Source organism: Nerophis lumbriciformis, linkage group LG19 (genome assembly GCF_033978685.3).
Source record: "Nerophis lumbriciformis linkage group LG19, RoL_Nlum_v2.1, whole genome shotgun sequence".
NCBI lineage: Eukaryota > Metazoa > Chordata > Actinopteri > Syngnathiformes > Syngnathidae > Nerophis > Nerophis lumbriciformis.
This window is the reverse complement of record NC_084566.2, coordinates 22360731-22376624: the sequence shown is the minus strand read 5'-3', so window position 1 is coordinate 22376624 and position 15894 is coordinate 22360731. Positions and strand designations below refer to the sequence as shown.

The following is a 15894-nucleotide window of genomic DNA, read 5'->3' as shown; positions in this document are numbered from 1 at the left end:
GTTCCCTTGCTGCTTTCTGGCCCTCCGTGGATGCATCGGGTTACCCTTTACCGGAAATCTGCCCCGATGAGAGACCCTGGACGCGCTGCACCTGCGCAGCCCGGTGCCGCCAACGTGGGGTGAATCCTTCGAATTTGAAGTTGCTGTGCCGGGTTTCCCGGTGTGTTGCGACGCCGGCCTCATCTCCTGCCAGAATTGGTCTGGTAAACGCCAGATCAGTGGCGAACAAAACATTTCCACTCAGGGATTTCTTCGAGTCACGCTGTCTGGACTTCCTGTGCTTAACTGAGACGTGGCTCGGTGCCGGTGAGTCCAGTGTTTTCTCAGAACTTCTCCTCGCAGACTGTTGCTATTTTAACTCTCCTCGTACCTCAGGCCGTGGAGGAGGAACGGCGACACTTTACAAAAATGACTTTAAATGTAAACAATGCTTTCCTTCGTCATTTTTCGCCAGCTTTGAAATGACTTTATTTGAGGTGTGTCGCGCTGATGCGGTGCTGTGCGCTGTCATTTACCGCCCGCCCAAATACAATAAGGACTTCATCAATGACTTTTCGGACTTTTTAGCAGGAATTATGCCTCGCTATGATCGTGTCCTCATTGTTGGAGATTTTAATATCCATGTATGTTGTCCCGACAAACCACTGGTGAAGGATTTTTTAACCCTTATTGACTCTTTTAATTTGACACAGTTTGTGTCTGGCCCCACACACGGACGTGGTCACACGCTTGATCTTGTCCTCTCATATGGTCTACCTGTGTCTAACTTGGACATTTGTGACAATGTGCTTTCAGACCATATGCCTGTCATATTTGAGGCCAGTTTTAACCGCCTGACAGCTGGAGCGCGCGCTCCTGCGCGTCTCTGTCGAGTTTTTAACCCTTCCACTGCTGGTCACTTTATTATTGCTTTTAACCAGGGTTTTTTACACTCTGACTCTGTTTTTTCTGACACTGAGAAACTCAATGCATTGTTTGACTCCACCTGTGAGACTGCCTTGAACTCAGTGGCTCCTTTAAAAATCAAAAAGGCCAAAACTAAATCAGAACCCTGGTTTAATGAGAGAACACGTGCAATCAGACGTGAGTGCCGCAAAGCTGAACGCAGGTGGAAGAAGGACAAGCTTCAGGTGTCACTCCAGATTTTAAAAGACTGTTGGCATGGATATCAGAGCACAGTAAAAGAGGCAAAAAGAGAACATTTGGCAAATATTATTGCCTCAAATAGTCTTGACCCTCGTGTTTTATTCAAAACCATTGACTCTGTTCTTAATGCCCCTCAGCCTACATGTTTGGAACCCTCCTCTGAATTGTGTAATGCCTTTTTAGAGTATTTTATTGATAAGATTGCCACAACAAGGGCTCTCATTTCTGTTCCGACCTCTGACCCTTCTGTCCCCTTTAACTACTCTGCTGTTTTTAATCAGTTTGAGCAAGTGACTCTGCGGCAGTTACAAGAGTTAACTCATCATATGAAGCCCTCAGGTTCTCCCCATGATGCTGTCCCTCCTACCTTTTTTAATGAAGTGTTTTCTTGCATAGGGCAGCCTGTTCTTAATATTTTAAACAGCAGTCTGTTTTCTGGAGTAGTTCCTACCAGTTTTAAACACGCCGTGGTTCAACCGCTTTTAAAGAAACCTGGTTTGGACAGTTCAGTTTTAGCCCATTTTAGACCCATTTCTAAGCTGCCTTTCCTCTCAAAGATTTTGGAGAAGATTGTTTTTACCCAGTTAAACACTTTTTTAGAGGACTGTGATGTTTTAGAAGTCTTTCAGTCTGGGTTTAAACCCCTCCATAGTACCGAGTCAGCTTTATTAAGGGTTTTTAATGACATCCTTCGAGCAACAGATTTAGGTGATTTTAGTTTTACTGGATCTAACAGCAGCATTTGATACGGTGGACCATAATATTTTAATTAGCCGCCTGCAGCATCAAGTGGGCATCTGTGGTACTGCTTTGAGTTGGCTGAAGTCCTATTCGACTAACAGGACCTTCTCTGTGAATGTTGCTGGATCTGAATCCTCCGTTGCTCCCTTGACATGTGGGGTCCCACAAGGCTCAGTTTTGGGACCACTTCTCTTTTCTATTTATTTACTTCCCCTGGGCTCAATCCTAAGAAAGCATGATATTTATTTTCATTGTTATGCCGATGACACACAAATGTATTTTCCATTAAAGAGAAATCATGCCTCTTCAATACAGCCATTACTTGCCTGTCTTGATGATATCAAGGCCTGGATGGCCCTAAACTTCTTAAATTTCAATGAAAAGAAGACAGAAGTAATAGTGTTTGGACCTAGTGGTACCTGTGAGCTCCCCCCTGTTGACTTTGGCCCTTTGGCTTTGCACGTTAAGCCCATGGTCACCAACCTGGGCTTTCGTATTGACTGTGATTTTATATTGGACCGTCAGATTGGCACAGTGGTGAAAGCCAGCTTTTTTTTTATTTACGTCAGCTGGCCAAGGTTAAAAACCTTCTTTCTAGGCAACAGTTAGAGACAGTAATCCAAGCCTTTATCACATCTCGGCTGGATTACTGTAACTCTTTATATTTTGGAATTAGTCAGTCTTCCCTCTCACGTCTGCAGCTGGTCCAAAATGCAGCTGCCCGACTTTTAACTAACACCAGAAAAAGAGAGCACATTACTCCTGTTTTAGCCTCCCTCCACTGGCTGCCTGTGTCTTTTAGAGTCCATTTTAAAATGATCTTACTCGTTTTTAAATCCTTACATGGTCTTGCCCCACCTTACCTCTCTGAGCTGCTCCATCTCTATGCCCCCACCCGGTCCCTCAGGTCAGCTGATCAGCTGATCCTGGAGGTACCCAAAACAAAGTGCAAGCTCAGAGGGGACAGAGCTTTCTCTCCCAAACTCTGGAACGATCTCCCTCTCCATGTGAGACAGGCCCCTTCTTTGGCTATTTTTAAGACCCTTCTTAAAACCCATTTTTATTCACTGGCTTTTAACCCAGCATGAGACTTTGAACTGTTTTTAGCTTTTAACTTTTTGAACTGTTTTTAACTTTTAAACTGTTTTTATCCAACAAACTGTTCTTAGGGTAATTTATATTTGCTTTTTAATTGTGTATTTTTATTTCTGTTTTAAATGTTATTTTTTAGTCTGTCCTTTGCCTCTATTTCTTTGTGGTGTACAGCCCTTTGTTTTTCAACTGTGCTTGTTTTTAAAGGGCTTTATAAATAAAGTTGGTATGGTATGGTATGGTATATTAATAACAGAAAGAAACAACCCTTTTGTGTGAATGAGTGTAAATGGGGGAGGGAGGTTTTTTGGGTTGGTGCACTAATTGTAAGTGTATCTTGTGTTTTTTATGTTGATTTAATAAAAAAATTAAACTTTTTTTTTTTTTTAAACGATACCAATAATAAAAAAAAAACGGTACCGATAATCTCCGATATTACATTTTAAAACATTTATCGGACATCTCTACTTTTTACACACATTTGTGAGGTGAGTTTCGTCAATACACTTGTGTATGCTATTGTACTATGAATGTAAAAATACATGTTATTTTTGGATACACATTTAAAGATGCGTCCTCTTCTTCTATATCCTACGCCGATGATTGCCAGATTTATTTTCCCATGGCACAAAATAACACGGTTCAACATCTTATTGACTGCCTGCACGACATCAAAGTCTGGCTTTCAGCTAACTTCCTGAGCCTAAATGAAGATAAAACAGAAGTTATGTTGTTCGGTCCAAGTCGCTCTCCCTCCCCCAACGTTGACCTCGGCACTCTGACCCCGTATCTCAGCGACTGTGTCACAAACCTGGGGGTAAAGTTTGACTCAGATTTTAAATTCGAAAAACAAATCAGCAGCGTCGTTCAAAAAAGCTTTTATCAATTACGCCAAATAGCGAAAGTGAAACCGCTTCTATCAAGTCATGATCTTGAGAAATTAATCCACGCCTTTATCTCGACTCGTCTTGATTATTGTAATGCCCTGTATGTAGGCATTAGCCAGGCCTCCCTTGCCCGCCTGCAGCTCGTGCAGAACTCTGCTGCTCGTCTGCTAACACAGACCCGCAGACGTGAGCACATCACCCCTATTTTAGCGTCCCTTCACTGGCTCCCTGTGCGTTACCGAATTAATTTTAAACTCCTTTTATTTGTTTTTAAATGTCTAAACAACCTCGCGCCAACCTATCTCTCCGACCTCCTTCAGCCTTACTGCCCCACCCGATCCTTAAGATCAGCCGATCAGCTGCTGTTGACGGTCCCTGACACAAGGCTGAAGCTTAGAGGTGACAGAGCTTTCGCCGTTGCTGCTCCCAAGCTCTGGAACGACCTACCCCTGAGTGTTAGACAAGCCTCCTCTCTTCCTGTTTTTAAATCTCTCTTAAAAACATACTTTTATTCCATGGCTTTTAACACTGAGTAATATCCATCCTGCAATGGCGCCCCATAATACACCTGCTGTGAACCTGTTTTTATGTTTTTATGTTTTTATTTATTCTATTTTAATTATTTATTTTTTATCGTGTTCTGTTTGTGTTGTGTTGTGTTTGCTCGGTACTCGTTTTATCTTTTAACCTGTTCATTGTACAGCACTTTGGCTACCCCTGTGGTAAATTTTAAATGTGCTTTATAAATAAAGTTGATTTGATTTGATTTGATCCTCAAACAAACTTTTCAACTATGTGTTATTACCAGTGTTGGGTTAGTTACTGAAAACCAGTAACTAGTTACGTTACTAGTTACTTTATTTCAAAAGTAACTCAGTTACTAACTCAGTTACTTAAACCAAAAAGTAATGCGTTACTGTGAAAAGTAACTATTTAGTTACTTATATATATTTTTTAATTTTTTTAAGGCCCCATTTAATGCCCTTTTAGCCTTCATTTTAGTACTGTTATTGCACTGGAGAATAATACAATCTGTTGATCAACTTGACATGCATTTGCATCACTGAACTCTGCTAAGCAATGTGCTCTACATACAACACACAAAGACAAAGATATGTTTTAAAGGGCCAATTTGTTTCAGACCAAAACAAATTGACAAAACTATTTTAAATAGCTGCAACTTAACATACATAAGTAACAAACAACATAATAACAACATAGCTGTAAAACAAGAAAGGCACACACTACATACATAAAGCCTAACCAGGCGTTTTTTTTATCTCAAGGAATTCTGAAATAAAATCATGTCTGAAGCCCAGAACACTCTACACAGTTTAGAGAAAAGGAAATATTAGCCTGGCCCACTAATATCCCTCTTTAGGTTTGTGAACTTTATAGTCTAAACATTTAGAGTGATGTGATAATCAAACACTCTAAAAGTTTAAAATGAAAGAGTATATAAGAGAATTGACAGAGTGTGTGTACCTTCAGTGTGCAGTGCCTCATTAAAATCCAGCCGCTGTTGGAGGTGGAAGTGAAGTGTGTGTCTCTTTACTAGCTTCGTCGAAGCATGTTGTTTTGGTCGCTGTTTCAGCATATTTGAAACTTGCATTCAACTAAAATGTTATTTTCTTTGTGGTCGATAAAAGAAACGTACTGAAAATATCTCCATTTTAAGAAACTCGGCTTCGGGGTTCGCCATGACGTCTTGATAGTAGACACAGACACGCCCCCTCCCACACACACACGCACACACACACGTACACACAGACAGCGCGCGGCACGCCTCTTTTTTGTCGCCTCTTCAGCAGCGCTGCAACACTCAGATCTTCTCAGTTTCTAGCCGATACTACATAAAAAATAACGCAAAATAACGCAGTAACGCATCATGTAGTAACGGTAACGGAGTTACAGAATATAAAAAAATAACGCGTTAGATTACTAGTTACCGCCGATAGTAACGGCGTTACAGTAACGCGTTACTTTGTAACGCGTTAGTCCCAACACTGGTTATTACACAGCATAGCTATCTTATTAAAGATTAATTGAAGCTTCTGGCAGTGGGTTGTAAAGGCACCTTGTCTAATATGCAGTCACAGCAGGGTCACATGTATCTCCTTTTGTGCCCAACTACCCACACACACCATTCAAGCACCCTCGCTACCCTCTCTGCTCCCCGCTGCATTCTCCAATGTTCCCGTCTCAAGATGTTCTGCCTGTTGCTATTTCTTAACCGTGTCATTTTCAGCAATATTTCTGGGAAATAATGTCACTGATGTCTGAAAAGTTGTCTCTGGAGCAAGGGAGGAAAAAAATACAATTGAAAGAAGTGAGAGCGGATCAATAAGTGGCCTCGCTAAAGCCTGGTTTTCATTTCCCGGGTGACAACCATGCATCGATAAGCCAATTGGAAAACAAGAGGTTATACTGGAAACATTATATGTTAGTTGCCGATAAATGAGAAAAGGCACACTTATTACATTTGCTGTGGAAACTGATTTATTAACACGTTGACAGAGCAAGAAAAGTAGGAAGTCGAGGCTTATTTTTCTAACAATACTGGAGCCGCCACGATTGTTTCGCATTGGAAAAGTTGTATTCAAACATAAATGGATAAATAATTATACCAACATCTTCAATTATTGATTGATATATAAAATACAGAAAGTATTTGAAAAAAATATATATTTTAAGTAAAGCTTTAACTGCCTCACTCAAGTCTGTGTGCTAACATCAGAACAATTCCAAACCGTATGCTTTATCAGTTACAGCAAAGCTGAGTTCAACTCCGTAGTTCATTCTGACCTGCATTGTGATGGTTTTAGCATGTCATGAAGTAAACGAAAGCTGAAGAACATCAAATAGTGGCTGCAATTTCCGCAACTTTCTGCATTTAGATTCTGTTTGTAGCGAACATCGATTCCATCCGCTATTCCGATGACCTAAGTCCTAAGTCTATGTTTCTGTTTACCATCGTGAACCCGGAAGTGAGGCAGTAAAATGACGATTCCGATTGGCTGTTCCGCCGTGTCTTTTTTATGCTTTACATCCGTGCCTGAAAGAATGCTTCAGCGCGCGCGTGTGTTATGATTACGACGGCCAGCTGGATAAAAAAGTATCGATAGCAATATCATTAGTCCAAAATTTTCACAGCCCGCTTGGACCAACCCAATTGGGAACCGGTACCTAAAAATAACGGTACTCAGTAGTGTTGTCCCGGTACCAAAATGATTTCGATACTTATCGGTACTTTTGTAAATAAAGGGGACCACAAAAAATTGCATTTTTGGCTTTATTTTAACAAAAAATCTTACGGTACATTAAACATATGTTTCTCTTTGCAAGTTTGTCCTTAAATAAAATAGTGAACATACAAGAAAACTTGTCTTTTATTAGTAAGTAAGCAAACAAAGCTCCCAATTTAGTCTGCTGACATATGCAGTAACATATTGTGTCATTTTCCATTCTATTATTCTGTCAAAATTATTAAGGACAAGTGGTAGAAAATGAATTATTAATCTACTTGTTCATTTACTGTTAATATCTGCTTACTTTCTCTTTTAAGATGTTCTATCTACACTTCTGTCAAAATGTAATAATCACTTATTCTTCTGTTGATACTTTAAATTAGTTTTGGATGATACCACAAATTTGGGTATCAATCCGATACCAAGTAGTTACAGGATCATACATTGGTCATTTTCAAAGTCCTCATGTGTCCAAGGACATATTTCCTGACTTTATAAACATAATATACATTTTTTTTTAAAAGAAAGAAAATGTTGCGATGCCAAAAAATATCGACACAATCATAGTAGTATCGACTAGATACGCTACTGTACTTGGTATCATTACAGTGGATGTTAAGTGTAGATCCACCAATGGCGTTTGTTTACATTTTGACGCCAATGCGCTACGGTGTGTAGTGAAGCATGTTTAGCTATTCCTTGTCCTGCAGGGATGATACTTGTAAGAAACTTACTTTATTTGTCGCCATGGAGGCGAGGATTAGTGATTTAGAAGTAGCTAAAACACTGCCGACTGGGGCTGGACTTTAGCCGCTAGCTAGTTAGCCATGTCTTAACGCCCTCTTCCTGAGGGCGTTTCAGTGTTATAACTTCACCATTATCATTAGTTTTTAAGGCAAAATGCGTCCGTTCTCCTTTTTCTGTCTACACACTGTGTCTGCTTGTAAGTACTCTGTGATTGTGCGCTGTCGAACATGCTCCTCTGCTCGTAAATTAGCAACGAGACGACGTGACGACGACGGGTGCGGGGGGAGTGGCGGACTGGTACTTTTCAGAGGCGGTATAGTACCGAATATGATTCATTAGTATCGCGGTACTGTACTAATACCGGTATACCGATACACAACCCTAGTACTCAGAGTACATCTCTAGAAATATCACGCTGGACGGTGTATACACAAACATACATGGAGCGTACAGAACTCTCCCCCGCCCCCATCTTGGACTCTCCGACCACATCTCAATCATGCTGGCACCTGTATATCACCCCCTGTTGGGATGGTTCAGGCCAACGAAGAATACTGACACCGTGTGGCCCAAAGATGCAGCCTCAGTGCTCCAGGACAGCTTTTAGTGCACAGACTGGCAAGTCTTCAGGGAGGCAGCAATATGTGAGGGTAAGGTGGATCTGAAGGAGTATGCCTCCTCCATCCTCTGCTTCATCTCTAAATGTGTAGATGATGCCACTTCCACCAGGGCGGTAAACCTCTAACTGAACCAGAAACCCTGGCTAAATGCTGAGGTGAGAGCTCTTCTGAAAGCTCGGAATGCTGCGTTCAGGGCAGAGGAGACATCAGCACTCAGAGTGGTGAGAAAAAAACTGATTGCAGGCATTGCAAGGGGCAAAGTCACATATGCCCAGAGGTGGGTAGTAACGCGCTACATTTACTCCGTTACATCTACTTGAGTAACTTTTGGGATAAATTGTACTTCTAAGAGTAGTTTTAATGCAACTTACTTTTACTTTTACTTGAGTATATTTATAGAGAAGAAACGCTACTTTTACTCCGCTACTTTTATCTACATTCAGCTCGCTACTCGCTACTAATTTTTATCGATCTGTTAATGCACGCTTTGTTTGTTTTGGTCTGTCAGACAGACCTTCAAAGTGCCTGCCTTACTGGTGACGTTTCACTCCGTTCCACCAATAAAATGCAGTCACTAGTGACGCTTGACTCCGTTCCACCAATCAGATGCAGTCACTGGTGACGTTGGACCAATCAAACAGAGCCAGGCGGTCACATGACCTGACTTAAACAAGTTGAAAAACTTGTTGGGGTGTTACCATTGTACGGAATGTGTACTGTACTGTGCAATCTACTAATACAAGTTTCAATCAATCAATCAAAAGTGTGAAGGAAAAAAGACACTTTTTTATTTCAAACGTATATCCCGTCACAAGCCTAAAGACTGACTGCACAGTTCCTGTCTTCACAATAAAAGTGCCGCTCCATCGCGCCTGCGCTTTCAAAATAAGAGTCTCCGAAAGCCAGCGCAAACAAGCTAGCAAGCTACGGAATTTGCCGCCAATGTATTTCTTGTAAAGTGTGTGAAAACGAATATGGAAGCTGGACAAATAAGATACCAAAAACCAACCACTTTCATGTGGTATTAGACAGAAAGGAGGAACTTTTTTTCTCCTGCATTTGAAAACGTGGACGTTAAGCACTGCTGTCTGATTACAATCAATGCAAGTCATCAGAATCAGGTAATACACCAACTTATATTCTTGTCAACATGAAAGAAAGGAATCTATATGTGTTAAACATGCATGCATATTCATTAAAACACCTTTAACATGTAAACAAAAAAACGGCAAAATAAATAAATATAAATGATATACTGTATATATCAATGTATGTGTATATATGTATATATATATATATATATATATATATATATATATATATATATATATATATATATATATATATATATATGATATGTGTGTGTATGTTACTCATCAGTTACTCAGTACTTGAGTAGTTTTTTCACAACATACTTTTTACTTTTACTCAAGTAAATATTTGGGTGACTACTCATTACTTTTACTTGAGTAATAAATCTCTAAAGTAACAGTACTCTTACTTGAGTACAATTTCTGGCTACTCTACCCACCTCTGCATATGCCCAAAAAATCCAGGATCACTTCAACACCAATGACCCATGGAGCACGTGTAAGGACATTAAGTGCATCACAAACTACAACATCAGGGATGCACAATGCCCAGGGGAGCCCTCCTTGCCAGATGCCCTCAACACTTTCTACGCCCACTTCGAGGACCCTGGCAACCCTTTCACCAATGCCAGACTCACCCCACCACCAGGTGACACGCCCCTCAGTGTGACCACATAAGATGTGAGGGGGACTCTTCAGAGGATCAACCCACGCAAAGCTTCAGGCCCCGAAAACATCCCAAGGCGGGTACTGAGAGACTGTGCACACCATCTGTCTGAGGTGCTGACAGACATATTTTAATACCTCAGTGTCACTGGCATCTGTCCCCACCTGCTTAAAGACTGCCATAAGTATCCCTGTCCCCATGAGCTCCACAGTGACAGGCCTGAATGACTACCGACCTGTCCCGATAGTGATGAAGTGTTTCGAGAGAATGGTCATGACTCATGACTCACCAAATATGGACACCCATCAGTTAACCACTCCACATGAAGCCCTCAACGACCTGGAGAGCTGAAACCCCTATGCACGCCTGCTCTTCTTGGACTTCTACGCAGCCTTCAATGCAATCATCCCACAGACCCTGATGCAGAAGCTCACCTCTCTGAGACTGAGTCCAACACTGGGCAACTGGGTCTTGGACTTCCTGACCAATAGACCTCAGACTGTCAGGATCCACAACACTGTTTCCTCCTTAATCACCGTCAGTACTGGCTCTCCCCAGGGTTGTGTGCTGAGCCCCCTCCTCTTTCACTATGCTGACGTATGACTGCTCGTTGAGACACCCCAGCTGTCTTATAGTAAAGGTCACGGACGACACAGCAGTAGTGGGACGCATCACTAACAACGATGAGTCTGAATACAGAAAGGAGGTGGAACACCTGGAGCAGTGATGCAGAGAAAACAACCTCTACAGCAATGTGAAGAAGACCAAGGAGATTGTAGTCGGCTTCAGAAGGGACAATAAATAGGAGGAGCAGCTGTGTAAGTGGTCTCCAGCTTCAGGTACCTGGGCGTGCACATAACCAAGGACCTCACCTGGAGCACCAACACATCATGTCTGGTCAGGAAGACCCACCAGCGGACTCTGCTACGGCGGGCTGGACTTGGTAGCTCAGTCCTGAGAAGATTCTACAGATGAGTGATGGAGAGCGTGCTCTGCACCTGCATCACCATGTGGCACGGCAGCTGCACTGCGGCGGAGAAGAAGGCTCTGCAGAGGGTGGTGATGGCTGCACAGAAGACCGTCGGAAGCAGCCTTCCCAACACCTCAGAACTTATTACTTTTTTTCTTTTATACTTGCTAGGACTTCAGTAAAATTTTGAACCGTACATGTACAAATGTGTACCAGTATGACAAATAAAGGTCCTTGAATCCATTAGACAGTTGATGTGCGTGTTTGAGTGCCACTTATTCGCAAATTTGATTGGCAAAAATATGCAGGGAAGTTGCAGGCATTGGACGAAGTTGCAAGGCTGCACATAATTTGTGGGAAATGGCTGATATTGTGTGAATTTCCCTTAATTAAGTATTTTTGGGTCTGTATTCATTGGTGAATACTGTATTACATACACAATGACCAAAAACTACAAATACAAAAAACACGTTTCATTACCATTGTAGCTTTTTGAAAATAAAAAGGTTAGATTTGGTACATAGTAAAACACATACATTTTTTCTCCTAAAGTCGTGAATAAAGTTACGTGGTGTGGAAGAAACCAGAATGAGTGTTTTTTTTTAAATGATGTCCTTCGTTGTTCCTGCTATAATTTCAGCACTCTCCACCGATTACAGTAAAAAAAAAAAAAACACTATGTTGGGTTACTGGCATCAGCATGTTAAAAATCAAAGCACGGTGACGCAAAATCATTATTATGTTTGTTGCACCGTTTTTCTTTAAAGACAGCTTTAATTGCAGTTCACTATGTCTGTATAATGCAGATAATTATCACTCACATGTGAGTGCAACTCCCACAGCCGGATTAGCCTTAAACAAGGATCTCGAGCACGTTCTTAAATTACTTTTTTCCTTTGCTTGCGTAATACCATAGGTCACATCCTCTACAAAGGGCATTTCATTTCATGTGGCGGGATTAGTGGTTATAATCCTTAAATTTGCTCTGCATGCTACAAACAAACCAAGAACACTTTGAGAAGGTACCATATGTTTGCGCTCTATCTTCACATACACTCACCGTGCACTTTATTAGTCACACATCTAATTACATATTTTTTGCTGTTACTTTTTACAGTGATACCACAAAAGCGTACCAGTGATGCCAGAGGAAAAAAGTAAAAACCATGAACCCCTCCAATACCAGAGGTGGGTAGTAACGAGCTACATTTAGCCCGTTACATTTACTTAAGTAACTTTTTGGATAAATTGAGTACTTTTGAGAAGAAGCACTACTTTTACTCGGTTACATTGAGTTTCATTCCGATCGTTACATTTATTTATATCACAATTGTTTATAATTATCGATTAAGGCTTGCAAAGGCGTATTCTTATGGCAGGCACGGTCACATGACTATAGGAAGCTGAAATAGGTCAGTTTTTTTTAAAATAAATGATAAAATAGAGACCTACTTTTATGTTTAATAAGTATTGGAATGTTACCAAAGAAGACATTTTAATTAAGGGACATGACCCCATCACATCCCGGCTGTTTGTAAAAACTGGTAAGCAGAACCCTCTTAAAACAGGTGACTAAAGCGTTCTTTTTGTATGTCTCTGATCATCCTAATAACAACAAAAATTATCTAAACACATTGAAACATTACCAACAACATCAAAAAGCAGTGGAAAGTTGTACTTATATGTTAGAGCCGTATCTATCCATCCATCCATTTTCTACCGCTTGTCCCTTATGGGGTCACGGGGGGTGCTGGAGCCTATCCCAGCTGCACAAGGGCGCAAGGTGGGGTACACCAGCGCTATCTTATTATCATATAGCATTATATTCAACTGTATTCACATCTAACATAGCTAAACAAGCCCCCTTGGGGACGATAGGCACACTGCGTATGGCCATCAGTCACATTAGAGATAAAAGCATGGAAACTAGAACTTACATGGAGCTGTGAAAATAGAAGAAACTGAATTATTTGACAAATCAGACCAATTTAGTACATAAACGCACTGACTGTAAAAAGTGACATGGTGTCAGACAAGGCAGCAAAAAAAATGTAATGATTACTTTTAAACTAGTAAAAATAACCTTTATATCATGTGCTGTCATGTGTGTCAGTAGAAATATTTACATTTCAGCTGACAGGAATTCCACTACTAACTAGAGAAAACATATTGAAGTAAATTGTAAAATTTATTTTGTTTCACATACACACACAAGAATGTGTGTGCGTGCGTGTGTGTGTGTGTGTGTGTGTGTGTGTGTGTGTGTGTGTGTGTGTGTGTGTGTGTGTGTGTGTGACCTCTGAAAAATGCCTACCTCTTTAGGACCACCCTTTCTAGATATATAAAGATTTATATTTACAACATTAATAATATGTACAATCTATGCAAATATAAAAAAGGTAAGCCTTTTAGTTAATTTTCTTGGGGGGGGGGGGGGATTTTTGTTTGTAATTGGCTTTTAATCTTCTTTATTTACTTCAGGTTATTACAGTATATCTCTATATACATATTTATTTATTTATTTATTTTTATTAATTTTGGCCAAAGAGGGCGTATTTCAATTTCTTACACACTTGTTATTACATATGTTGGCTAGAGGGGGAGCACATTTAAAACCGACAGTCAATTTGAAAAATCCCTCCTATTTGGGACCACCCTAATTTTGATAGATTTTACCAAGGGTTGCAAATGAGAGCTCTATTTTTTGTTTTTTTTGTAATGTGCTTAAGGCCGATGACAAACCAGTCACAGACCACAGATGGCCCCTGTGCCGCACTTTGGGCAACCCAGCTGTAGAAGCTAACTGTTAATGGCCAATATAGTCTTAGTACCGTAGTGTATTTGTTCATCCTTAGGTCACATATATGGGACGCGAGTTGTCTTACGTCAGCACCGGAAGTCATAAAATCAGCTGTTCACCTGGCGGGTTTTTTCGGGGATGAATAGGGAAGTCCTTCTTTAGCTGCCGTCTTGTTTTATCATACATTGCTGCCTTTGCACTTGTCAAAGTTTACTTTTGTATGTACATTAAATCAACAAAAAATCCCGACTTTGGAGCAATGTTCACGGACTCTAGTATTCGGCTCTCTATTAGATGCAATGGTTTTCCGTATTGGGACCATTATTTCGGTCCTAACTCCTTCACCGGTCCTCATATGGAAGGTACTTTTCCTTGTTGTTGTCTAACAAAGGATAGAAATACAAGAACGCACAAATACACACACACACACTTACACACACACACATACACTAACTACAATTGTAGTCCCAAAACCATTAAAAAATAGCTACTAAATAAACCAGAAGCTACTCACAAGTTACTAAATACTTGAGTAGTTTTTTCACATAATACTTACTTACTCTTGTTCAAGTAGTTATTTTGATGACTACCTTTTACTTTTACTTGAGTCATACTCTTCTAAAGTAACGGTACTCTATCCACCTCTGTCCAATACATGCATCTTTACATGGGTAAGTACACATACTATACAAAAAATTTGTTGACTTATTTTTACTAGAATGACTTAATGTTAATATGAGACTTGACACATGACACACGTGATGGTGACGGTTTAACACCGGAACAGATATTTATATAATTTCCAATGGGGGTGAAATGTATTCTAAATTTGACCAACTCAGAGGTCGGTTTAAGTCTGGAAAAGATTCATTCTATCGTAATTGATTTTTAAAGTAACAAATGTCACTACATTTTGGCGATTCTGCTGTCATGTTTATCCTACTTTCATAAAGGCAAGCAGCTTCTTCTTCTGGTGATACATGGGCTCTATCTGGTAGTACGCCAAATAATAATTTAATTAAATATTATATCACACCGTGTTGCTGTTCAAACTGTGTATAATGTTACAGTGGCCAAAAATATTAAATACACTTGTTAAATAAAACCGATGCCTTGTTTTTAGCGAATACTTAAACCTGCTACTCTACTGTATTTGAATGTGGGTCATTATAGTGGTACTAGTCTTCTGAGGTGGTAATTGGTGAAAATATTTTTGAGAACCACTGTTCTAGAACTTTCGGTCATACTGTGAAAAAAAGAGCGCATGTGGCTAAACACGCATCAATAACAACACAAGGGCAAGTCCTCCATAATAGATTGGATGTTTCAATCAATCACCTTCGGTCAATTAATACACATGCGCCACATTTGTACCTGCAAACACACATTGTACCAACACATGTCTTGAAATCAACACGTTCTAGTTAGGTAACCTGTTGTAGGACGTTGTGATGACGGTGTTTGTGTTACATGCTCTTACCTCGGGGTCCGGTATCTGTGACAAGACGGAGGGCAAGCACTGGGACAGCAGCAGCGGCGCCGTGAAGCCCCCCCTCAGAAGAATCTGTGGATCTCCAACCATTCTCTTCTCCCTGCATCCGCCCTTCCCCCTTCTCCTCTCTCCACTGCTTCCTTCTCTTCCTCTCTTGTCTGGCGCCCAATAAGGACTGTTCCACAACGGCGCCGCCCGCCCCTGCCCCGACACACCACCCGGCCAGGTGATTAATGGTAGATATGGTCTACCCCCAATGGTGGTCCGCTGCCCTCTTGTCTCTTTTCTATCTCACAATGCCGCAGCGCTGCATCCATACTGCTTGTCTGTAAGGGAGGAAGTCATGGCAGGCAGTTGGGGCCACATTAATTAATTAATAGACCTGGTGTGGTT

The 15894-nt window shown here is 40.8% G+C and overlaps 3 protein-coding genes across 4 annotated transcripts in view; 1 reads left to right on the top strand and 2 right to left on the bottom strand.

The window, feature by feature from the left end:
• The window catches only part of tmie (transmembrane inner ear), a 41961-nt gene extending 26299 nt beyond the window's left edge, over nucleotides 1-15662 (bottom strand). For both annotated transcript variants that reach the window (XM_061979298.2, XM_061979300.2), the window contains exon 1: nucleotides 15490-15662. In XM_061979298.2, the coding sequence (XP_061835282.1) occupies nucleotides 15490-15591 (102 nt within the window). In that variant the 5' untranslated portion in view covers nucleotides 15592-15662. The remainder of the gene's footprint in view (nucleotides 1-15489) is intronic.
• The window catches only part of gjc2 (gap junction protein gamma 2), a 122424-nt gene that overhangs the window by 7 nt on the left and 106523 nt on the right, over nucleotides 1-15894 (top strand). Inside the window, exon 1 of the mRNA XM_061979295.2 lies at nucleotides 1-306. This exon is cut by the window's left edge and continues 7 nt beyond it. The gene's annotated coding sequence lies outside the window, so the exon portion shown is untranslated. The remainder of the gene's footprint in view (nucleotides 307-15894) is intronic.
• Nucleotides 15685-15894, bottom strand: part of LOC133618695 (coiled-coil domain-containing protein 13-like) — a 31657-nt gene continuing 31447 nt past the window's right edge. The window contains exon 13 of the transcript XR_009817327.2: nucleotides 15685-15827. The gene's annotated coding sequence lies outside the window, so the exon portion shown is untranslated. The remainder of the gene's footprint in view (nucleotides 15828-15894) is intronic.